The sequence below is a fragment of the Ylistrum balloti genome, unplaced genomic scaffold (assembly GCF_031769215.1).
Source record: "Ylistrum balloti isolate Yb309-2 unplaced genomic scaffold, AGI_CSIRO_Ybal_v1 Utg369890, whole genome shotgun sequence".
NCBI lineage: Eukaryota > Metazoa > Mollusca > Bivalvia > Pectinida > Pectinidae > Ylistrum > Ylistrum balloti.
The window spans coordinates 173,250-200,720 of NW_026782023.1; the positions used below are offsets into that span (position 1 = coordinate 173,250).

Consider the following 27,471-nt stretch of genomic DNA (forward strand, 5'->3'; position numbering starts at 1 on the left):
ATGGCTGTTACAGATGTCACGAGCGAAGAGGAGGGTCGCGCGGACTCCCCGAGGGAGACGGACAACACGGAAATCGAAGCTGCTGCCTGTGGGTGGGGATTTATAACCCCGTCCGTGTGTCAAAAATTTCGTACTCCAAGATGGCTATTATTCACCCTGTGCTGCACGTGTTTTGTCCAGGTAAGTTTAAACCTATGTACGTAAACATGGTGTAGATGTACATGTACTTTATCCGTCACGTCAGAATGGCAATATAGGTTATACAAAGTAGGCGTGTATACACTGAGAAATCTTGCGTGACAAAGACTTTCTTCGATAAGTCACTTAAGGTTATTCAAAACTGATCTGCTAAATGTATTGGTGACGGAGAATGTCTGATCTTTAATTTTACCTTCCTTTTAGCGTGACATTTTTTTCTTTATCAGACTAAATATATGTATAATTCAGTGATGCCAAGATAGAATGAGAATATACACTGCAACCCATTAAAGAACTGCGTTTTAAATTTTACCATACTTAAATAGTATATCAAAAACACCTCCCACAACAGGTTCACACTCGCTTACAAATTGTATACATTACGTGAAATGTTTTTACCTTTAACAATAGGATGTATACTTTTCACTTTTATTATTTAGCATTCTATAATGTAACACCAATAACGTTCAGAAATCGTGTAATGCATTTTAGATGTGTCGCTGGTCAAGGCAAAGGACCCACAAAGCGACGTAGACATACTAGTACAGATAAAATCTAATGAGAAAAGTTTTACGGGTTTGATAATTCACTGAACACTTGAAAAGCTGTGATCTCCATTCTAGTTAACTTGCTCAAACGTTCACAATCGAGGCACACTTGCATTAATTCCACAAGTTTTCATGTATCAATTAAATATTCAGATCAAGACCAGGATAATTACATATTGAGGGAGAGAACAGTTACATCAAATGAGAACAAGTTTACTCACGATACTTATGATTTTTAATTCAATTATAATCATTGAAAGGATTGTCATCGTCCCCGGTTACTGTACGAATATGTGGGAAGAATATGGTATGGGAGATGTTTTAAACTTGTATTCCTGTCTAAGGCTTATTTCCTCTCTTTGGCTTGATGGCACAGTTTTGGTAGTGATATATAAGGAGAACCTGAAGTGAAGAACCAACAGCAGAGGTTAAATTCGATGATCTATATTTGGCCGTGGTCAGGGTGTAAAGTGACCCTGGCCCACGTGACATATATATATATATATATATATAACCTCTCTGTCCGCGTCTCCAACCAGGGGTCCGAATAGGGAAAATTTAATAGAGAAAATAATAATAATTTACAAAATCCCATTTTGTGGCCTCTTGGCCCTGTAGATAATCACTACGCATGTTTAGTGTACCTGACCCCCCACAAAGTACCTGTCCAACCTGGTTCACCTGTAAACAAAGCGCAGTGTCAACACTTTGGTCCCACTGGGTGACCCTTCTAACTATTTGCCCTAATGTTATATTTCATTTGTTCAAGACTTTCTATATGTTTGTATGTTTTTAAATTTAAAAGAGTTACTGTCCTTGACATCTAAGAATAGCCGAATTTGTATTGACCTGAAATTAGTGAAAATTTGTGTAAGTGACTCTTTGTTATTGACTTTACTATAACCCTAATTTATCCTTAACAGATGTATGGTATAGCCAGCCATTCTTTTAATTAGTGAAAACATGCCGTTGAACAAAGACTATATACGACTAATATATAGAAACTTTGTCAAGTTCTGTTGAAAACTCGAGCAAAGGGTTCATTGTATGTACTATTTAAGCCTGAGCTGAACCTTGAAGATTATTTAACAAGTATCATTCCAAATTATTATAGGAAGTGACGACCAAATACAGAACAGCAAACAATCGTCTCCCTATTGAGGTTGGCAGATAGGTGATATTACAAGGAATGATAGAAAATGTCATTTATGTTGATGAATTCGGTGACGAATATCACAATTTATTAGTCAGTAATCATTTTACTGATCTTATATATTGATAGTCTGTTTCAACTATGTATAAGTTTGTAAGCTTGACAACAACTACAGATAACGATATACGTGTAAAGCTGTGTACATTTTTATATCATGTTCTGAAGCTCTGGGCAAACACCTCAAATCTTACAAAAATAATAATAAAATTCAAACTGTTTTTCGTATATCATATTAACTACGCCTTGTTATATAAATAATTTGTTGACATCCTCATTTGTCATGTATAATTATGATCTGAGGTTATATAAAAGAAGGACAAGAACGCATGCATTTGTACAGTCACGGTATATTGGTTATTTAGGCGCACCGAATCTGGATCATTTTTTTGTCACGGATGACGGATTTTTAGGTTACCCGAGCCAGAGTCTCAGGGTAACCTATTGATGTCACCTCTTTGAACATTTTCGACTTCTTTTGGAAAGTCCTTAACCGGAAATTAATAAAAACCTTCCATGACTAAAGACGCATCAACGCTATAAATCTTGTGGTCCCTGACTGATGGGCGGGGCCAAAAATAGATCAAATGGACTGAAATTTCAAAGATGTTCTACTGTCCTTGGATGAAGATTTTATATAGCAAAATTAATTTTTTGTGTAATTTCTTTTGAATCAAACTTGGTTAGAGGACTTAGCATTGGACAGCAGTTAATGTATGACACACTTTACATTTGAAATTATGTGTACTATTTAGTTAAAGTTATCTTAATTTTTTCACAAAATATTTTTTGACATGTTACAAGACCCAATGTGACTCAGGTGACCGTGATGGTCATTGGGGCCTCCTGTAATGTTTATTTGGGACCAGGTAGGGTGCACTCATATTTCCCTTACTTTTTAAACAGTAATTCAATACAAAGCATTTTACAGTTAAATAAGTCTTTATCTTTACTGTATAATTTGTTAATGTAATTCAAAACAAACAGATAGCGCCTCCTAGTAGAGTCAATGTAAACTCTGTTAACCAGGTAAGATCTTACAAGAACAGTGTCCACGTGTGAAAAAAAGATGTCTGCTGTTTTGTTTTCGATTTATACAATATAAAGGGTTGTAAATCACGATTTTGTTGACAGATTGGCAGCGAGGACAAAAGCATTACGAGAATTTAACTAGGTACAATTATTACGCCCTTTCTACAAGGAACATTACAACTGGTTTTCCAAGGTTGTTTAAAGTACACTCGAAGGATTGATGAGATTTGTAAAATTCTAGGTTACCTGAAAGATGTTGGTCTATATAATAGACTAGGACGTACCACTTTAATCTTTTGTGATAATATACATATTTCTGATTTTTGGCATTTGTCTTTTACTTTTTAGTTTGTTTGATGTTATTTCCTTTTTGGATCGAAGTGTGTTTTACCGGTTGATGGCCCTAATGACGTTAATGTATTGACGGGTCGTTAAGAATGTCATAACAATGATAATAATACCATTCGAAGGAATCTGCAGGTTTAGATTCAGATCATACTGACAACGGGGTAAGCTGTCTACATTTCAATATAGACGTCCAGTCGAATATTGACACTGTATACTTTTTATCCAAGAACAGGAAACTCTACCACAATTGATCATATCATAATTCAGTCTGATATTGAAGATCCGGTGAACTATTGTGAAGTGTTAGACGAGGATTCAAGTAATCCGTCAGAACACCATCCCATTGTATGTTCTCTACTGTAAACCGTTTCTGCTCCGTATTCTATAGGGTCAAATTACGAAAAATATAATTGGAAAAAGGCGAAAAGTAATAATTTTGTAATATTTTATAGAAACTGTCGTGAGGTAATTTTGAACTCCTTGATCATACCTCCCAGAAATACGACAGAGGATAATATTGAAGCCTATTGTGTCAATATAGTACGTTCTATTAAGGAAGCCGCGAACATAGCACTACCAAAAAGTACATATAAAAGTTACTTAAAACCGTATTGGAATACAGAATTAACACAACTACACGAGACCATGGCTGTCAAGAGACACAAATGGATTCTAGCGGGGTAGGAAGAGATCAAATGACACTAACTTTCTAGATTATAAAAATAGTAAAACAATTTTCCGTAGGAACCTTAGAAACGCTTTTGATAGCTGTATGTCTAATCAATATACAGAAATTGACAGGTGTAACGAGGTAGATGAAACACTATTTTGGCAGTTATATAAACGTAAAATACGTAAACGATCTCAGACTATTATTGAATTGGACGAGTTCTAAGGGAGCCCACCGAAATACTAGATGCTTGGACTTCACATTTTGAAATGATATTTCAAGATAAACCAGACGATTTTTTTCGATGTAAATTTTAACAATTTTATTCAGACGAACATTGATAAAATAGAAGCTCATGTAAAATTTGAGAAGGATAATTTCCTAACTGCTGCTGTTACTCCCGAAGAAATATCGATATTATGTAAAAGTCTTAAGTCCAATAAAGCTGGTGAACACGATGGTATTGTGTACGAACATCTTAAGTATGGTGGTCATAAACTGTCTGAACACATATCGAGTTTATTTAATTTGATAATTCAGAATGAATATATTCCAAAACAATGGAAAAGAGGTATTATCATTACTTTGCATAAAAGTCAGGGAAAAGCAAAGGACGATCTAAATAGTTATAGGGGTATCACGCTATTGTCTGTTCTGTTTAAATTATTTTAAATTTCCATATCGAACAGGATAAACTCCGTTATATGTTCATATCCCAACAGACAGCAGTCTGCTTACCAAAATAAACTTTGTGGTCTATGTACATCTTTTAACTTACAGGAATGTATCAACTACAATTTAGAAAATGGATCAAATGTTTATGTCGCTTTTTTAGACAGCAATAAGGCGTTTGACTCAGTATGGCACTCTGGTTTACTGTTCAAAAGACATGAAATGGGACTTGCTGGGAAATTGTGGGTTATTCTTAAGAAAATGTACACTCAGGTAGAAAGTTCCATATTGTTTAATGGTTTAACATCAAAAAGTGTCAAGATGGAGAGAGGAATCTTACAAGGGGGATCTTTGTCAGCAAAAATGTATTAATTTTTTATTAATGAATTATCAAATGAAATTGAAGTATGCGGTAAAGGAGCTGTAATTATTGATGTAAAAGTAAATATACCTCGTCAGGCGGATGACTGGTGCCTTGTAAGTACGAACTTTCATAGTTTACAAGAAATGGTCAACAAATGCGAAAACTACAGTAAGAAATGGCGTTTTACATTTTCCTCTACCAAAAGTAAAATTGTATTATTTTTTGATAAACGTACTTTGCATAATGTACAAAACATTTACCTTTATAAATGTGTTTTACCGGTAGTTGAAGAAATTAAACAAATTACAAATTGTAAAAGAAATTCATTTGAAAGAACTAATAGAACATGTTGTAAGTTAAAAACTGGTATTATGTCTCTCCTTAGGTCTGGTGCTCACCCTTGTGCCCTGAACCCTCTTACAGTTTCTAAGTTAATTAAGATTAAAGTATACCCATCCGCTTTATCTGGATGTGGACTGTGGCTACTCTCCAAAACTGAAATATTGCTGCTAGAAAGAGCTCAAAATTTCATAGTGAAATGTATACAAGGCCTGGGGAAAAGAACCAGAACAGACATGTGTGTCGCATTGTTGGGTTGGAGTAGTATCGAATCATACATTAACATAAAGAAATTGTTATTTTTAGGACGAATATATGATATGGATAGTAGTATGCTTGTATACAGGATATTTATTACGAGATTCTTTATGTTTACTGTAAATACTAGAACGCAGCAAGGATTCATACCTGATATTATATGTATTTTAAGAAAATATGCTTTGTATGATACCTTTGTAAATTATATAAAATCAGGTTCTTATCCTGGAAGACAACAATGGAAAAAATGGAAAGTGTATATAGATTAGAAGAACATGCCTGGTCAGAACGTATGTCGAACGATGCTGATTTTTATAGATTTAAGTTCATTCACCTTAAGAGTGAACCGCATTACCTGTGGAAATAGGCGGTAAAATATCCTCAGTATTATAAATCCATAAAATGTATTATAATATATTCACCAGTGTTCGTCAATTGAATCCCACTGTATTGTAGCATTGCTGTGGTATACTATATATTGATGTTATAACACATACAATTCTGCATTGCAATGCAACGGATGAGATCCGTGATAAATTTTGGTGACATTGGTGTGTGGAGATGGGCATGGATTTTATCGCATATTTACACAGTTCATCAGATTTTGACTTAACAAATATTTTATTAGGTGGTACAGTGAATTATGGAATGTCCAAGGATGAGAAGGAATATTTCAGAATAGCATGCTTAAGATTTTTCTATCGAATGTTTAAAGACTACGAACCGATCAATTACAATTAACTTCTCATTGTACATATACCTTTATTGCATGAGATTGTAATGGTTTTTTTCTTTATACGCTGATAGTATGTTAATTATTTGATTCTATTTATGTATCTTCAATTTCGGAGGAAATAAAGAGAATAATAGGTGTGTAGTCCGGGGCTCCTTCGGTAATTGTCAGGAAGAAGAGAAACAGACCAGTCTATGTTGTCTTGTCTGTGTCCTTCAGATAAGACACTTTATCGAAATTTCTCTGGGTGACAAGCGGCGGCCTCCCTATGTTGTTCAGTGCGATAGCCACCCGCTACTATAAGGGCCATTCACGTCAAAATGACCCTAGCTGTTTCTGGGCCGATTAACCAATCATAACACGATTGAATACGAGATATTTTGGAGTATACATGTACATATGTATCGACTACAGGATATTGTCAAATGCCGAGTGGAATATTCTTCTTCTTCTTCTTCTATTCTTCTTTGTATATTTGTCAGACAGTTGGGTTGTTATGTGACGGAGAGAGGGCGCCCTCTCGCGGTGCCTCACCAGGGCAAGTTTGATTGACTCTAACTTGTAGCTTGAGACAGTGCTGTCTTCCAGCTTGTTCCAGTTAATGGCTGTACCAAAAACAGTTCAGTTTTACTATTGTTTGTTACCGATGATGTCACGATGTTGGATGTTTCACAGTTCTCGTGTATTTTGGCCTTGATTCTACGTTTTTCGATTTTGGAACGTAATTAGCTATGCTGGCGGTATTGCTGCCCTTCAACTGTTTATAGAAAAATATTAGACATTGGTGTAGTTTTATTAGTACTCATGATACACAATACATAGGAAACGGATAATATGACTTTGTTTTACTATTTTACAGAATATGGCCATTAGCGGGTTTGTTAATGTGATCATATCCTCCATCGAGAGACGTTACGAACTAACTAGCGCTGAATCAGGACTGGTCGCAAGTGCCTACGACATCTCCTCTGCCATCATGATACTTCCGGTCAGTTTCCTAGGAGGTCTAGGTACGAAACCACGTTACATCGGGTTAGGGTTTCTTCTGTTCGGACTGTCCTGTGTCCTTTTTTCCTTCCCTCATTTCCTGTCTGGATTGTATGATTATGGAGAAGATGACGGCGGACTTTGTATACCAGGAAGCAGCGCTACGTCATCTTGTGAAGATCAGACGACGTCACTATCTAATTATAAGGTAAGCTTTCGGTAGCTGAGTAGTATGGCAGACAGAGACAAAACGAGTCATATTGAGATCAGTTGTGTGAAATGATCCCGTACTTACAACAACAAAGTTTACTTTTCCATATTTAGATATATCAGTTAATGAAACGCTCTACTTTTCCATATTTAGATATATCAGTTAAAGAGACGCTCTACTTTTCCATATTTAGATATTCAGTTAAAGAGACGCTCCACTTTTCCATATTAAGATATATCAGTTAAAGAGACGCTATATTTTCCATATTTAGATATATCAGTTAAAGATACGCACTACTTTTCCATATTTAGATATATCAGTTAAAGAGACGCTCTACTTGTCCATATTTAGATATATCAGTTAAAGAGACGCTCTACTTTTCCATATTTAGATATTCAGTTAAAGAGACGCTCCACTTTTCCATATTTAGATATATATTAGTTAATGAGACGCTCTACTTTTCCATATTTAGATATATCAGTTAAAGAGACGCTCTACTTTTCCCTATTTAGATATATCAATTAATGAAACGCTCTACTTTTCCATATTTAGATATATCAGTTAATGAGACGCTCTACTTTTCCATATTTAGATATATCAGTTAAAGAGACGCTTTACTTTTCCATATTTAGATATTCAGTTAAAGAGAGGCTCTACTTTTCCATATTAAGATATATCAGTTAAAGAGACGCTCTACTTTTCCATATTTAGATATATCAGTTAAAGAGACGCTTCACTTTTCCATGTTTAGATATATCAGTTAAAGAGACGCTATATTTTCCATATTTAGATATATCAGTTAAAGATACGCACTACTTTTCCATATTTAGATATATCAGTTAAAGAGACGCTCTACTTTTCCATATTTAGATATTCAGTTAAAGAGACGTTCTACTTTTCCATATTTAGATATAGCAGTTAAAGAGACGCTCCACTTTTCCATATTTAGATATATCAGTTAAAGAGACGCTCTACTTTTCCATATTTAGATATATCAGTTAAAGAGACGCTTCACTTTTCCATGTTTAGATATATCAGTTAAAGAGACGCTAAATTTTCACTATTTAGATATTCAGTTAAAGAGACGCTCTACTTTTCCATATTTCGATATATCAGTTAAAGAGACGCTCCACACATTCATATTTAGAGATATCAGTTAAAGAGACGCTCTACTGTTCCATATTTAGATATATCAGTTAAAGAGACGCTCTACTTTTCCATATTTAGATATATCAGTTAAAGAGACGCTCCACTTTTCCATATTTAGATATATCAGTTAAAGAGACACTCCACTTTTTCATAGAAGTAAATCATACATTATTTAAGAGTGTGTTAAAAATCATGTGTTCTAGTCCCCATCTAGATTTTGACATTTCTTTTGTCCATACTTATCTATTTTCCTCTGTCGCTTCCTATGTTCCAACGGTTTAGGCCTTTAGCATCATTGAACTTTGAAATGAATGCTGACGAAACAGTTGTATGATGTAGCATCACTGACGAGTCCTAGAAGGACGAAACATCTGTATGATGTAGCATCACTGACGAGTCCTAGAAGGACGAAACATCTGTATGATGTAGCATCACTGACGAGTCCTAGAAGGACGAAACATCTGTATGATGTAGCATCACTGACGAGTCCTATAAGGACGAAACAGCTGTGTGATGTAGCATCACTGACGAGTCCTAGAAGGACGAAACATCTGTATGATGTAGCATCACTGGCGAGTCCTATAAGGACGAAACAGCTGTATGATGTAGCATCACTGGCGAGTCCTATAAGGACGAAACAGCTGTGTGATGTAGCATCACTGACGAGTCCTAGAAGGACGAAACATCTGTATGATGTAGCATCACTGGCGAGTCCTATAAGGACGAAACAGCTGTGTGATGTAGCATTACTGACGAGTCCTATAAGGACGAAACAGCTGTGTGATGTAGCATCACTGGCGAGTCCTATAAGGACGAAACAGCTGTGTGATGTAGCATCACTGACGAGTCCTAAAAGGACGAAACAGCTTTTTTTATGTAGTTTGGCTATTTTTTAGCTCTGTTAAAATTCATTATAAATTTTATTTAAGAAGTGCAATTATCATATGTGTCTTTTTTTTACAATATTTCAACACTGTGAGCAGTGCCACAAAAAAGCTATATTTCAAATTAATTAACTCTAATCCACTTTATTAATTATTAATTAATTCATATCAAAAGTGGAATACAACAAAGTAAATTATGCTAGTTTGATAATTGCTAACAACAACATTTCCATCACGTCACAGAGTTAGCAGTGTAACAGGAGAAATTCTTGATATGTTCTCTCTGAAGATTTGTTTCTCGGAGTTGTCGAAAGGTAAAACAAAATGTGTTATTCATAAAGTTTTATATCCTTCAATGACGGATGAAGGACAAATACAAGTATCTTAAGATGTAAGTGATATTCCTAGAGAGATCAAGAAAATAACAACTGGTAGCCTGTCGATTGTGTCTAATTCTATACTTCTGTCGAGAAGTGGTGGAAGTCGCTGGTGGACGTTAGATTAGTCCCCGAGATTTGCCTTTACTTACATGCCAAGTTTTAATTCATTAAATCAGCATTTTAATATTGATATTTTGACGAATCTAAATCTTTTTTTCAGTAGACTCCAATGTTTAAAAAAATTAGGCCTTTAACATTACTGACGAGTTTTAGAAGAATGAAACAGCTGTATGATGTAGTTTGATTCTCTACTGTATCTTATTACAATTTTTTATTCACAATGCTACATTTCCTTGTGTGTGGATATTTTTTGCGCAATTTTCAAGTTTTCAAGAATTTCGTTGATACTTTTAGACACTGGTCATTTCTAGAAAATGACGAAGATCTTAATGACGAATTATTTGCGTTACTTTAGACATGGATTATTATTTAGATACAAATTCTGACTTGATTTGTATTGATGTATTTTGCAGTACATGTTCTACGCGGCAATGGTCCTGATGGGAGCTGGCACTGCGCCCCTGTACACTCTAGGGACAGCATTTCTAGAGGAGAGTGTCCCTGTACGATCTGCCTCTTTCTACTTAGGTAAAACAGCAATGTAATGACTGGCAGGTATTTTAAATGTCTTAGATATATCGTTACATATATGTTTAGGTATTTACTACAGTGCGGTAACGCCCTCTACAAATGATTGCCACGACCTATGTCTATGTATCTACAATAAATGTGGCGCTCTTCTCTTTTAAAAATGTCGTCTGTGATTGCAGCACCCTCAATAAAATTCGTTACGTTTTCTGTTCAGGTATCGACTTTATAGAGCCCTCTATAAACATCGTCACGTTCTATATTGAGATATCTACTATACAGCGCCTCTATAAACATCGTCACGTTCTAAATTTAGGTATCTACTATACAGCACCCTCTATAAACATCGTCATGTTTTATATTTATATATCTACTATACAGCGCCCTCTATAAACATCGTCACTTTCCATATTTAGGTATCTACTATACAGCACCCTCTATAAACATCGTCACGTTCTAAATTTAGGTATCTACTATACAGCACCCTCTATAAACATCGTCACGTTCTAAATTTAGGTATCTACTATACAGCACCCTCTATAAACATCGTCACGTTCTAAATTTAGGTATCTACTATACAGCACCCTCTATAAACATCGTCATGTTCTATATTTAGATATCTACTATACAGCGCCCTCTATAAACATCGTCACTTTCTATATTTAGGTATCTACTATGGTTGCAGTGTCCTCTATAAACATCGTCATGTTTTATATTTAGATATCTACTATACAGCGCCCTCTATAAACATCGTCACTTTCTATATTTAGGTATCTACTATGGTTGCAGTGTCCTCTATAAACATCGTCACGTTTTATATTTAGATATCTACTATACAGCGCCCTCTATATACATCGTCACGTTTTATATTTAGGTATCTACTATAGAGCGCCCTGTATAAACATCGTCATGTTCTATATTTAGATATCTACTATACAGCGCCCTCTATAAACATCGTCACGTTTTATATTTAGGTATCTACTATAGAGCACCCTGTATAAACATCGTCACGTTTTATATTTAGATATCTACTATACAGCGCCCTCTATAAACATCGTCACGTTTTATATTTAGGTATCTACTATAGAGCGCCCTGTATAAACATCGTCATGTTCTATATTTAGATATCTACTATACAGCGCCCTCTATAAACATCGTCACGTTTTATATTTAGGTATCTACTATAGAGCGCCCTGTATAAACATCGTCATGTTCTATATTTAGATATCTACTATACAGCGCCCTCTATAAACATCGTCATGTTTTATATTTAGATATCTATTATACAGCGCCCTCTATAAACATCGTCACTTTCCATATTTAGGTATCTACTATGGTTGCAGTGTCCTGGGACCAGCTATGGGATACATATTAGGTGGTCTACTGTTGAATATATATGTGGATTTTGATACGGTGGATACTGCCAGGTAAACTTAAGATCTATTTTTATAACACGTATCAGTTCCAAAAATAGAACCGTAAGATTTTCGGTTCCTTACATACCTTCCCGATGACATTTTTTCGTCGGTAAGAAAGAATTTATTTCAAAGAAGAATATATGTTGTAACTTAAATCTCAATGTACATTCTGTAAGAATATTTATCTATATACTGTACAAATTCGTTATAATAAGTGCTTCTTGCAAACATGTTCGCAAGTTTATCTTGTTTTGTATATTTTAATCACATTACTAGATATAGTAATGATCCTTTGTCTTAACTTGTAAAAGATTCAATAAAAATTAATAATTCTGATATGAAATTTCTGAACCTGACAGAAAACTCATGTAAGATCCTTTAAGCTCAGATAAGTTCTGATAAAAACCGTTGCTGGAATCATGCATGTTGTATATATACACACTACATTGGAATTCTGTGACGCAACTGACGAAGGAAGACAATTTTTGACTCGTGGCCTGTCCGGGCCTCGAATTCACGATCTAAGGCACCAAATCGCCAAGCCAAAATATTCTACAACTGGCTAACCACTACACCACCACGACATCACACGACAAACCAATGCACTGACACTGAGCACAATTTATAAATGTACAAAAGTAGTTAGCGTTCCAGTGACATGAAGCTTTAGCTGAAGAAAATCGCCAAGTTTTGGTCTTCACGAAAAAAAACCCAAGAATTTGTGAAGTTAACACTATAGTTTGTTAATGTAATGAAGTAACAAGCACAAAAACCAAATACATTTCACAGACCACAGTCCTTACACAATGTTCATGATGTACGAATAGCTGTGGTGATTGTAAGTGATAAAGTTAACTTAGTTTTTAAATTTTGGCTTATTGATGTTATAACAAGATTGTTTTATGTTAAAAAAAAACAAAAACAAACAAACAAAAAACTCAATCTATAGTAAAGTCTCCGGCTTACAAGATATCCTATAAGTCAGGCTTACAGAGGCAAAGAAACATTTTTTGAAATATATATATCACAGATTTCAACATATTTATGTATCTGACGTTTGATTCTAGCGTGACAATTGATTCAACAAGCTCACGGTTCGTGGGGGCGTGGTGGGTAGGCTTTGTTGTGTGTGGAGTATTATCCGTCCTCATCAGCGTTCCTTTATCGGCTTTCCCTGCTGCACTTCCAGGTAAATCTTTAAAATAAGTTCTAGTCAACACACTTCCAGGTAAGTCTTTAAAATAAGTTCTAGTCAACACACTTCCAGGTAAGTCTTTAAAATAAGTTCTAGTCAACACACTTCCAGGTAAGTCTAGTCAACACACTTTAGTTCTAGTCAACACACTTCCAGGTAAATAAGTTCTAGTCAACAACACACTTCAACACCAGGTAAGTCTTTAAAATAAGTTCTAGTCAACACACTTCCAGTCTTTAAAATAAGTCAACACACTTTAAGTCTTTAAATAAGTTCTAGTCAACACACTTCCAGGTAAGTCTTTAAAATAAGTTCTAGTCAACACACTTCCAGGTAAGTCTTTAAAATAAGTTCTAGTCAACACACTTCCAGGTAAGTCTTTAAAATAAGTTCTAGTCAACACACTTCCAGGTAAGTCTTTAAAATAAGTTCTAGTCAACACACTTCCAGGTAAGTCTTTAAAATAAGTTCTAGTCAACACACTTCCAGGTAAGTCTTTAATTAGTTAGACTCCTTGTTTAGCGTTTTTCTTAAGATTGGGTAAATATTCGTGATGGTTTTCTTCTTTCTCGGAAAATAACACACGTTTTGAGCAAGGGAAAGCAACCTACACATGACAAAGGGATCACTGACAATGGTTACACATCTAATGCTAAGACAACTCACTGGCTGTATAGAGAGTTCGATTTCCTAAAGTACTTGTAGATTCATCACAGGGATACTACACATATATATTTTGTTGACAATTGTTTTATATTACATAAATAAATACAGTCTAACCTGTATTAAACGGCCACTGTTGGGAAATTATGAAAGTGGCCTTTATAGGGAGGTGGCCTCTTAATTGAGGTTCCTTATTTTCGAACCCAAGTTGCGGCAATTTGCACATTGATATTTGATAATATAAGATAATCGATGGATTATGCTTACATGTACCTTAATAAGCAGCACGAATCATTCTTTCGTAGTGTGATGGCATACAAGAAAATAACACCTTCTATTACAAACTTAGAGTTAGGTACAGTAGAGCCAAAGAATTATACTGCATCATACAGATGTTTCGTCCTTCTAGGACTCGTCAGTGGTGCTAGGGGCCTTTAAGTTGAAGCCAAGGAGACGACTGAGGAAAATACATTGTGATAAAAAAAAACCCAGACAAAACCCTAGATAGGGACAGATAATTAGATGATTTTTGGAATTTCCATATATCAGCTGATTTACGAACAACATTAAGTACATGTGTGTTCGGAACCGTACAAACATTCGAATGAATTAAAACGTGACATGTAGGTTACGGCAAACTCGATGACTAAAAGTCCACCAGCAGTATCTACCACCTACTGTCTGGAAGATTGTACAAATGACACACAGGTGTATGTTGATATTTTAGCTATTATGGGCGACTTATGACTAGTTAAACTGTATTTTGTTCCGTTTATGAACGTAGCAAACATATTGAATACACATAGATTAGAAATTCGCTAACAAGGTCTATGTACTACCACTTATTCGTCTCCTTATTCTCAAATTGGCGACAGGACGGTCCTATTTCAAATATAATGATAGTATATTTTGAACACAAAAACAAACGTACATCTTCTATGTGCATATATGTATATATACAAGCTTTGAGCTTTGCTTAAACCCAACAAGTGCTCTATACATATATAAGAATGTACCGTTTAGCGTTGTGTTTAAGTGTATTCTTTTCGTGTTGAAAATTAAATCATGATTTACCTCAGTTGCTTTCTTAAAATCATAAATTAAAGAAATAAAATCAAAAAAGAAATATACATTTACTTGTCAAGAAAAACTCTGCTCCTTGACACGGGTTCGAACTTGTAACCCTGTGACTAGGCAACCATCCCCTTCTATCTTATCAACTACTGTTTGCTGCGACTGTCATCTGATTTTTTTGTTCCAGACGAAATATATTTTATATTCGACCCAACTCTTCTCTTTTTCAACAGCCATGGTGCTAGTGTGTACCATGTTTTTAAGATGAAGTTCGTAAGAGTAAAATTTGGTGTCTTAACGCGCTGTATGTCAAAATTACAGTTGAAGATGGAAAACCCTCACAACTTGATGCTTATTGCTGAAAGTGATAATTAGTAAAAAATTCATGTACTATTTATATCATTTACAATCAACACACCAACACATTTACCTACTATGAACTGAGTAATACCTGAAAGTCCTATTAAGTCTTCAGAGATGCCGAAATGATACAAATAAGTTATGAATTTTGGTTACGTTAGGTCGTTTCTGTTATAATTATATTGAAAGTATTTTCCTTACACGCAATCAGCCCATTGTTTAAAGAAATCGTCTACTACATTATTGATATAGAACGTTTTTATTTTGTTCCCGCATGCAGATGATGCTATTAATTACAGGTATATATACAGGGTATTGATATCACAGTATAATTTACAATTGTTTGTTTACGTTGTAGACGTTGTAGGTTTGGCGGTGTGGTGTAATTAGCCCAGGTGTGTCACTAACGATTACATTTGTCCTACACATGTGATTGTGTATCTATCAGGAACTTTTCTGAAGATTTTATTCTAAAATCCCTCGTGTTTGTAATTCGTGCTAGATATATTCCTGTGAAGACTTTCGAATGCTGTTTTGTTTCTTCTAAAACTAATATTATAATTTCATAGGTTCAGCAAAGTATTTAGCCGAGCGCCAGACGGAAGTTTACAAAAACAAGGAAGTGCTTCCAAACGATATTGGACGTAATTCTCGCGTCTCTCATATCGGAAAATCTCTGAAAATTTTGTTAACCAACCCTACCTATATGTTCCTGAACTTAGCCTCAGCGACAGACGGTACGTACACATATATATATTAGTATCACATTTACATCAAATTTCTAACATCTTTGTTCACTGTATTGTAAGAAATGTACATCTATAATGTTCATTATATATCTGTAAATTCTAGAAATGACATTAGTAAATAAAATTGTTTCTTAAGATTAGATGTCACAAACGACACACAAAAGTGAATAAAACGGTTCAATTCAAATCTAGAATTAAATCGAACTGCATTATACAGCTGTTTCGTCCTTGTAGGACTCGTCAGTGATGCTACATCACACAGCTATTTCTTCCTTCTACGTCTCGTTAGTGATGCTACATCACACAGCTATTTCTTCCTTCTACGTCTCGTTAGTGATGCTACATCATACAGCTGTTTCGTCCTTCTAGGACTCGTCAGTGATGCTACAACATACAGCTGTTTCGTCCTTCTAGGACTCGTCATTAATGCTACATCATACAACTGTTTCGTCCTTCTAGGACTCGTCATTAATGCTACATCATACAACTGTTTCGTCCTTCTAGGACTCGTCAGTGATGCTACATCATACAGCTGATTCGTCCTTCTAGGACTTGTCAGTGATGCTACATCATACAGCTGATTCGTCCTTCTAGGACTTGTCAGTGATGCTACATCACACAGCTGTATCACCCTTCTATAATTCGTCAGTGATGCTACATCACACAGCTGTTTCGTCCTTCTAGGACTTGTCAGCGATGCTACATCAAACAGTCTAAATAAAAATATATTTGTATATATCAATAAACATTTCATACAAACTACATGTAAAGACATACCTTTTACATTTTTCATGTAGGAATACTGTTGGTTGGTTTGTCAACATTCATTCCAAAGTTCACGGAGATACAGTTCGGACTTCCCTCCTCTACTGCCGCCTTGTATGTTGGTAAGTATATAAGTTTAACTGAACTACAATTCGGGCTGCCCTTACTTTGGTGCCATCTTGCATGTTGTGGTTTATTTTAATATCAAAAAGATGCCTGGTTTTGTAAGTTGTGTAGCTGTGTTTTCTAGTTTAGAGAGTACACGAATGCTGGTTTTGTAGGTGGTGTAGTCGTGTTGTGTTTTTCTGGTTTAGAGAGTACTCGTCGGATTTTTTGTAGGTGTTGTAGTTCTGTTTCTCTGGTTTAGAGAATACTCCTATGTTGTTTTTGTAGGTGGTGTAGTCGTGTTGTGTTTCGCTAGTTTAAAGAGTACTCGTCGGTTGTTTTTGTAGGTGTTGTAGTTCTGTTTCTCTGGTATAGAGAGTACTCCTCTGTTGTTTTTGTAGGTGTTGAAGTTGTGTGGTGTTTTCTAGTTTAGAGATTACGCGACCGTTGTTTTTGTAGGTGCCGTAGTTGTTCCTGGAGGAGCAGGTGGTACCCTGCTGGGAGGCTATATCATAAAGAGATTCAACTTGCGTTTGAAGAGGATTCTACAGACCTGCATGGCTCTAGTCATCGGCAGCCTTCTTTTTTCACTCGTTTTCATTATGAGCTGTCCCAGCGTCCCATTCGCTGGTGTCAATATTCTGTACGGAAGTACAGACCTACAAAGGTCAGTGTTAAACAATGTCAGTCACCTCCACCCCTTCATTGATGGCTGAAGTTTCTTTTTTTAAGAAGACAATGGAAACGAATTTTCTGACTATACACGTCAAAAACAAATTGAAAATAAAACAAACAAAAAGATTCGTAAACACAACGTAATTGCGAATCATATAAGTTGTACCTTCATGTACGTTTTTTATTATTTGTCATAGCATTAAGCTGCTGACCCAGTGATTCTTTAAATTCCAGTGTATAAAACACGTTTTTCCTTTTCTTTGTATGTGTGTGAGGAGAGGGGGGGGGGGGGGCGCGCGCGCGCGCGCGCGCGCGCGTGTGTGTGTGTGTGTGTGTGTGTGTGTGTGTGTGTGTGTGAGGATGTGTGAGGTGTATGTGTGTCCACACATTTTTTTTAATTGCCTATAGACTTGAAACATTCTTTTTAATCAGAGTATTATGTTGAATATTAGCTATATGCATACTTAGTGCTCATTGCGATGTTATCTGCCATTGTTAACCATTACAGTACTTCATTCCTGGGAAGTTTTGTGACGGACACCTGTCAGACCAACTGTGGGTGTAGCCAAGAGAAGTTCAGTCCTATATGTGGTCAGGACGGGTTGACCTACTTTTCACCTTGTCATGCTGGCTGTCAGACAATCGTCAATGTCGGCTCAGATATGGTCAGTATTTCACCGTAACGTTCAGGACTTTTAGGATTGATTTTGTGTGGGAAGGGGACTAATAGGGGTAGGGTATTGATAAATAAACGTAATATTTTAAAGATTAATTTCCGTGATTTTAACCTTTTTTTCTTCCCTTGATATTGACATTTCTTTCAATCAATTTGGATTTTCCTAAATTGCCTCATAGGTTTCAAATCTAGGCCTTCGGCACCACTGACGAATCTTAGAAGGATGAAACAGCTATATATTGCAGTTTAGTAATTCTTTGGCGCTACTGAATGTAGTTCTAAATTTGTACTGAAAGGTGTTGCTCTCATAGATCTGATCGCTTCAACAATATTTTGAGACTTGCGTTCATATTGCCATCAGTATTATTTTATCAAAAAGTAAAATAGCAATCGCCACTCATCAGGTCAATATTTATAGTTTCGACGCTGTTTCAGAATATATAAACAAAATACTCCGGATTATAAGACTGGGGATTTCACGACGGACAAACGCATAGTAATATACGTTGCCCATATCCATTCCAACTACCAACAACCTCATTCTTTGACGGGTTTTGTAAAAAATTATACAAAGGTCAATTTCAAGTATATTAAGGCATCGTTGTGTTTCACATTCTCAAGGTCAAGGCCAAGGTCACCCTATCGAAATTCAGCAATATATTCAATCTAAACACTAAGTAATTTCACTCTTTCGTGTAATTCGGTCAAGGTTTACGCAGCGATCAAGTATAAATATACTTTGAACATTCTTGTCTCGGGGGTCAAGGTCAAGGTCACTGGTGCTTTATGTATAGAAAATATTGACTAGATCAATTCAAACAATTAACAACTTCGTTTTTTCTTGGTTTCATTAATTTTGGTCAAACTCATACAGATATCAAGTATGGGTATCCTTCAGACATCGTGGTGTTTCCTATCCCCAATGTCAAGGCCGAGATCACCTTTGCTATTTATAGAAAACAATCTACAGATTCAACTAAACACCCGGCGAGTTGATTCGTTCATGGAATGCGGTATGCAAAGATCAAATATGAGTATGACTTGGTTGTGTTTCAGCAGTCCAATGTCAAGGTCTTAGCGACGGGGGCATTTATGTCTTACCGTGATTTATTGTTTCATATTAAAGGAATGAAGTAGTTTGTATCAACACAACGTAAACATCCACTGTTTCAAACAGCCAACACAACGTCCACAACGTTACTTTTATCCACTATTTCATACAGCCAACACAAACGTTCACAACGTTACATATATCTACTGTTTCATACAGCCAATATAACGTTCACAACGTTACATATATCTACTGTTTCAAACAGCCAACACAACGTTCACAACGTTACTTTTATCCACTATTTCATACAGCCAACACAAACGTTCACAACGTTACATATATCCACTATTTCATACAGCCAACACAACGTCCACAACGTTACTTATATCCACTGTTTCATACAGCCAATACAACGTTCACAACGTTACATATATCTACTGTTTCAAACAGCCAACACAACGTTCACAACGTTACTTATATCCACTGTTTCATACAGCCAACACAACGTCCACAACGTTACTTATATCCACTGTTTCATACAGCCAATACAACGTTCACAACGTTATTTTTATCCACTATTTCATACAGCCAACACAAACGTTCACAACGTTACATATATCTACTGTTTCAAACAGCCAACACAAACGTTCACAACGTTACATATATCTACTGTTTCAAACAGCCAACACAAACGTTCACAACGTTACATATATCTACTGTTTCAAACAGCCAACACAACGTTCACAACGTTACTTATATCTACTGTTTCAAACAGCCAACACAACGTTCACAACGTTACTTATATCCACTATTTCATACAGTCAACACAAACGGTCACAACGTTACATATATCCACTATTTCATACAGCCAACACAAACGTTCACAACGTTACATATATCCACTGTTTCAAACAGCCAACACAACGTTCACAATGTTACTTATATCCACTGTTTCTACCAGCAATATCAGATTTCGTGACAAATTTAGATATTTGAGGTCCAGGTAAGCGCTGGCACATGAACCATCGGAGCGGGTACCTGTCTTTTATGCAATCATCGAGATTGCAGGTGGTAGACGCTGCCGATTAGTCCTCGGGGTTAGCCGTAACCTGCGTGTCACGTGTTTATTCTTTCGAATAGTGACACATATCACAATGTACACATGTACATGACTTTGATTACAATATCTATTGAACTATGGACTAGTTCAACTCCAATTCTGCATAAATAGATATCTCTTTCTATCAACTTGGATTTTCCGCGTAATTTCTCTAACTCTACATTTATATTAAGAGGTGCTATTCACTTGTGTGTAGTTTGTAGAATCTTCTGAATGCCTATTTCATAATTGTTTTATCAATATTTATAAACACGAGAAGAACACAAGGATGAAAAAATCTTTATAGTGCACTATTCCGTTTCTAATACAACGACACGATCGTCACGATCCTATTACTATATAGACTATTCCAACCAAATAATTTTATGAGGCCACAATGAAAAAAACCAATTTAGTTTTTGATGAATGTGGGTTTTGACACATAAAGTACTAAATACAATATTGCACAGATTTTCGTTCCGGTTATCGTATCACGCAGTTTGTGTTCAATCATGTCCACACACTTTCGACCATACCTTGGTACCAACAACTGTTAAATATTCAAATATATTAGTTTGACCTTTATTATCAACTTATGATTATTGATGAATTGCTGCTAATACCTTTAAGTGTCAAGATTTATAATATAAATGATAGAATTTATACCATATCATATTTAGAGACATTTCTGATATAAATAATAACTCGAAGTGAATGATACATGTAAGTTAAAGTAAAAATTCAGGATCCCTTGTTTACCATGCGATCAGATTTTTTTTGTACGTTTGACTCGTCTTCCAGAAACTACATAGAACTTTAGTTTTTTGTTCATTTTCAGCAATATTCGAACTGTACATGTGTGGAGAACAACGCTACAGAACACGACGCAGAGATGCACCAGTGCAAATCTGAATGTAATCTGCCGTTGTTTATGGTGCTTTTCTTCGCGGCTGTTTTGCTCACATTTGTCAGCTCCATTCCTTACCTAACCGCTACCATCAGGTAAAATAGTTTTATCAAATGTACGAGTTGATTAAGATCTCATCCGGAAATATTCTATTGCATTGTGACATTACTTACTTGGATTGACCAAGGTTTACATTGCGGGTGTCGTCAATGAAGTTGAAAACGCTTACTCTTCTGAAACACCTGGTCTTATCCCCTTTGTACTTTTTCATGACTTTCCCTGTACATCTTTATTTTGTTCATATTTTGCTCCAGTTTTATGGAATTGTAATCTATGATGCTCATTAGCGTGCTTAGTGGTTTCGTTATATATTGACTTTATTATTCCTTTGAGAACGTTACATTTCTTACTTAGGTTGACCAATTTGATAAAATAGATGTCTGGATGTCATAAAGCAGGAGACGATTTCCCCTCTGGATCAATTGGTCTTATTCTCCTGATTTTTTTTTTTTTTTTTTAGTCGTTATAAATCATTTTTGTTCATATTTCGTACAAGTTTTATCAAGCTTGTGTTTGAATTCAGATTCTATTAACATGTATGTATTTTCGTTATTAGAAGCGGATCGACAAACACCACTCCCGTAATAATAGTGAAGATATTTCATTATTTAATTTTTTGTGTGTTTTGGCCTAAATCCTGCTGAATTTTAAGCCAGTTACATTCCAAGTTGGAAAATTTTTTTCGTCATTCAGCGTCATGCTATTGTGTCTGACATAATTTTAATGTCGTGTCTTGGTCAATTTAGGGTAATGTGACGTTTATTTAAAATTACCACTAAGCTAAATATGCAAATTTTGATTTTTTTTCAGGTAGTATACATATCGGTCTTATACTTTCATAAATTTATTCGTGAAAAAAGTACATTAATCCAGGAATGTTATTTAAATACCAATATTTCTTTTCAACATTTAGATCTGTTTTTTCCTATAGATTTACCAGAATTGAACGGTTAGGAAAATAAAAAGCCAGTAGCAGATTTGCTTGTAATATAATGTTTTCTTCGTCCTAATTATTGAATGTTTTATAGGCAGACTTAAAGTAGAAACTCTACACCATCCATTGGTATACATGACCTCTTTGACCTTTTACAGGTGTGTTCCACCAAACGAACGGGCTTTTGCGCTGGGAATAGAGTTGTGTATAACGAAAAGTCTTGGTAGGTAAACTGATCTGTAGACATGACGAGATATAACTTATATCAAAGTCTGGAAATACTACCAAGAAAATCCGGAAAGCTGACAGCTTAGAAATATAGTTTTTATGAAATCTTCACTCTGACATGTTGATGGAAGTATCATAAAAAACTTTGAGTAGCGCATTTACCTATTAATCCTGCTTTTATTGCATCTGAAACTCAAGTAAACTTCCGTGCTTTATGTATCCATGTCCTTGTCGTCACATTCCCCTGAGACTCGACGTTATATGTAAACAAAGTAGGAGACGTTATATGTAAACAAAGTAGAAGACGTTATATGTAAACAAAGTAGGTGGCGTTGTATGTAAACAAAGTAGAAGACGTTATATGTAAACAAAGTAGAAGACGTTATATGTAAACAAAGTAGAAGACGTTATATGTAAACAAAGTAGAAGACGTTATATGTAAACAAAGTAGAAGACGTTATATGTAAACAAAGTAGAAGACGTTATATGTAAACAAAGTAGAAGACGTTATATGTAAACAAAGTAGAAGACGTTATATGTAAACAAAGTAGTAGACGTTATATGTAAACAAAGTAGAAGACGTTATATGTAAACATTGTAGGAGACGTTATATGTAAACAAAGTAGAAGACGTTATATGTAAACAAAGTAGAAGACGTTATATGTAAACAAAGTAGGAGGCGTTATATGTAAACAAAGTAGGAGACGTTATATGTAAACAAAGTAGAAGACGTTATATGTAAACAAAGTAGGAGACGTTATATGTAAACAAAGTAGGAGACGTTATATGTAAACAAAGTAGGAGACGTTATATGTAAACATTGCAGGAGACGTTGTATGTAAACAAAGTAGGAGACGTTATATGTAAACAAAGTAGGAGACGTTATATGTAAACATTGTAGGAGACGTTATATGTAAACATTGTAGGAGACGTTATATGTAAACAAAGTAGGAGACGTTATATGTAAACAAAGTAGGAGACGTTATATGTAAACAAAGTAGGAGACGTTATATGTAAACAAAGTAGGAGACGTTATATGTAAACAAAGTAGGAGACGTTATATGTAAACAAAGTAGGAGACGTTATATGTAAACAAAGTAGGAGACGTTATATGTAAACATTGCAGGAGACGTTATATGTAAACAAAGTAGGAGACGTTATATGTAAACATTGTAGGAGACGTTATATGTAAACGTTATATGTAAACATTGTAGGAGACGTTATATGTAAACAAAGTAGGTGGCGTTATATGTAAACAAAGTAGGAGACGTTATATGTAAACATTGTAGGAGACGTTATATGTAAACAAAGTAGGTGGCGTTATATGTAAACAAAGTAGGAGACGTTATATGTAAACATTGCAGGAGACGTTATATGTAAACAAAGTAGGAGACGTTATATGTAAACATTGTAGGAGACGTTATATGTAAACAAAGTAGGTGGCGTTATATGTAAACAAAGTAGGAGACGTTATATGTAAACAAAGTAGAAGACGTTATATGTAAACAAAGTAGAAGACGTTATATGTAAACAAAGTAGGAGACGTTGTATGTAAACAAAGTAGGAGACGTTATATGTAAACAAAGTAGAAGACGTTATATGTAAACATTGTAGGAGACGTTATATGTAAACAAAGTAGAAGACGTTATATGTAAACAAAGTAGGTGGCGTTATATGTAAACAAAGTAGGAGACGTTATATGTAAACAAAGTAGGAGACGTTATATGTAAACAAAGTAGGAGACGTTATATGTAAACAAAGTAGAAGACGTTATATGTAAACAAAGTAGGTGGCGTTGTATGTAAACAAAGTAGGAGACGTTATATGTAAACAAAGTAGGAGACGTTATATGTAAACAAAGTAGAAGACGTTATATGTAAACAAAGTAGGTGGCGTTATATGTAAACAAAGTAGGAGAAACAAAGTAGGAGACGTTATATGTAAACAAAGTAGGAGACGTTATATGTAAACATTGTAGGAGACGTTATATGTAAACATTGTAGGAGACGTTATATGTAAACAAAGTAGGAGACGTTATATGTAAACAAAGTAGAAGACGTTATATGTAAACAAAGTAGGTGGCGTTATATGTAAACAAAGTAGGAGACGTTATATGTAAACAAAGTAGGAGACGTTATATGTAAACAAAGTAGGAGACGTTATATGTAAACATTGTAGGAGACGTTATATGTAAACAAAGTAGGAGACGTTATATGTAAACAAAGTAGGAGACGTTATATGTAAACATTGTAGGAGACGTTATATGTAAACAAAGTAGAAGACGTTATATGTAAACAAAGTAGGTGGCGTTATATGTAAACAAAGTAGGTGGCGTTGTATGTAAACAAAGTAGGAGACGTTATATGTAAACAAAGTAGGAGACGTTATATGTAAACAAAGTAGGAGACGTTATATGTAAACAAAGTAGAAGACGTTATATGTAAACATTGTAGGAGACGTTATATGTAAACAAAGTAGGAGACGTTATATGTAAACAAAGTAGAAGACGTTATATGTAAACAAAGTAGGAGGCGTTATATGTAAACAAAGTAGGTGACGTTATATGTAAACATTGTAGGAGACGTTATATGTAAACAAAGTAGGTGGCGTTGTATGTAAACAAAGTAGGAGACGTTATATGTAAACAAAGTAGGAGACGTTATATGTAAACATTGTAGGAGACGTTATATGTAAACATTGCAGGAGACGTTATATGTAAACATTGTAGGAGACGTTATATGTAAACAAAGTAGAAGACGTTATATGTAAACAAAGTAGGAGACGTTATATGTAAACATTGTAGGAGACGTTATATGTAAACAAAGTAGGAGACGTTATATGTAAACAAAGTAGAAGACGTTATATGTAAACAAAGTAGGAGACGTTATATGTAAACATTGTAGGAGACGTTATATGTAAACAAAGTAGGAGGCGTTATATGTAAACAAAGTAGGAGACGTTATATGTAAACATTGTAGGAGACGTTATATGTAAACGTTATATGTAAACAAAGTAGGAGACGTTATATGTAAACAAAGTAGAAGACGTTATATGTAAACAAAGTAGGAGACGTTATATGTAAACATTGTAGGAGACGTTATATGTAAACAAAGTAGGAGGCGTTATATGTAAACATTGCAGGAGACGTTATATGTAAACAAAGTAGAAGACGTTATATGTAAACAAAGTAGGAGACGTTATATGTAAACATTGTAGGAGACGTTATATGTAAACAAAGTAGGAGACGTTATATGTAAACATTGTAGGAGACGTTATATGTAAACAAAGTAGAAGACGTTATATGTAAACAAAGTAGGAGACGTTATATGTAAACAAAGTAGAAGACGTTATATGTAAACAAAGTAGGAGACGTTATATGTAAACAAAGTAGAAGACGTTATATGTAAACATTGTAGGAGACGTTATATGTAAACATTGTAGGAGACGTTATATGTAAACATTGTAGGAGACGTTATATGTAAACATTGTAGGAGACGTTATATGTAAACATTGTAGGAGACGTTATATGTAAACATTGTAGGAGACGTTATATGTAAACAAAGTAGGAGACGTTATATGTAAACATTGTAGGAGACGTTATATGTAAACATTGTAGGAGACGTTATATGTAAACATTGTAGGAGACGTTATATGTAAACAAAGTAGGAGACGTTATATGTAAACAAAGTAGAAGACGTTATATGTAAACAAAGTAGAAGACAAAGAGTAGAACACAGGGTATATATGCTTTTTATGTAACACATTGTTTATATACTTTTGATTTTACACAGGGTATATATGCTTTATATTTTACACAGGGTATATGTGCTTTTATTTCACGCAGGGTATATACCTGGCCCGATACTGTTCGGCTGGCTGATTGATCTCTCCTGTTTAGTCTGGAACTCAAAGTGTGGAGAAGACGGCTCATGTTTCTTTTACGACAATGATAAGATGAGTAACAATATTTTGACGATTGTTATCGTTGGGAAGGCAGTCACCACTCTATGGACAATTCTCGCTTATTTGTGTTATATCCGGCGAGATAAAACTAAAACGGAAGAACATCAGGACGATTTGAAACAAGGGAGTCAGTTTTCCTCTCAAGAGACCGGAATCTCTGTTGTATCTGATCAGAATGTGCCAGCACAGTTCACAGGGATTACCCCAAATAATACACATCTTCAGAATTCTTCTAAACTAACATATTTAGAACCAGAAAGTGTTAAAACAACGCCATCGTCGACAGAAGTTGAAGGGCCAACGAATAACAGCATGCCACGAACGGGATCTTTTATTACTGAGCTGTAGTGCAGATTAAACTACATAAAACAACACGATGACACAAGGTTACCACTCTACATAATACAACACGATGACACAAGGTTACGGCTACATAATACAACACGATGACACAAGGTTATGACTACATAATACAACACGATGACACAAGGTTACCACTCTACATAATACAACACGATGACACAAGGTTACGGCTACATAATACAACACGATGACACAAGGTTACGACTACATAATACAACACGATGACACAAGGTTATGACTACATAAAACAACACGATGACACAAGGTTAGGGCTACATAATACAACACGATGACACATGGTTATGACTACATAAAACAACACGATGACACAAGGTTCGGGCTACATAATACAACACGATGACACAAGGTTATGACTACATAATACAACACGATGACACAAGGTTATGACTACATAAAACAACACGATGACACAAGGTTACCACTCTACATAATACAACACGATGACACAAGGTTACCACTCTACATAATACAACACGATGACACAAGGTTACGGCTACATAATACAACACGATGACACAAGGTTACCACTCTACA

General features: G+C 35.2%; 1 protein-coding gene across 1 annotated transcript; it reads left to right on the forward strand.

Moving 5' to 3' along the window:
• Nucleotides 1-26,901, forward strand: LOC132546430 (solute carrier organic anion transporter family member 4A1-like). Its single transcript, XM_060210142.1, has 12 exons — nt 1-180; nt 7,232-7,567; nt 10,517-10,631; nt 11,956-12,058; nt 13,117-13,238; nt 15,911-16,078; nt 16,888-16,977; nt 17,420-17,627; nt 18,144-18,300; nt 21,300-21,463; nt 22,521-22,585; nt 26,435-26,901. The coding sequence occupies exons 1-12, from the start codon at nt 1-3 to the stop codon at nt 26,899-26,901; spliced, it is 2,175 nt and encodes a 724-aa protein (XP_060066125.1).
• Nucleotides 26,902-27,471: the final 570 nt, after the last annotated feature.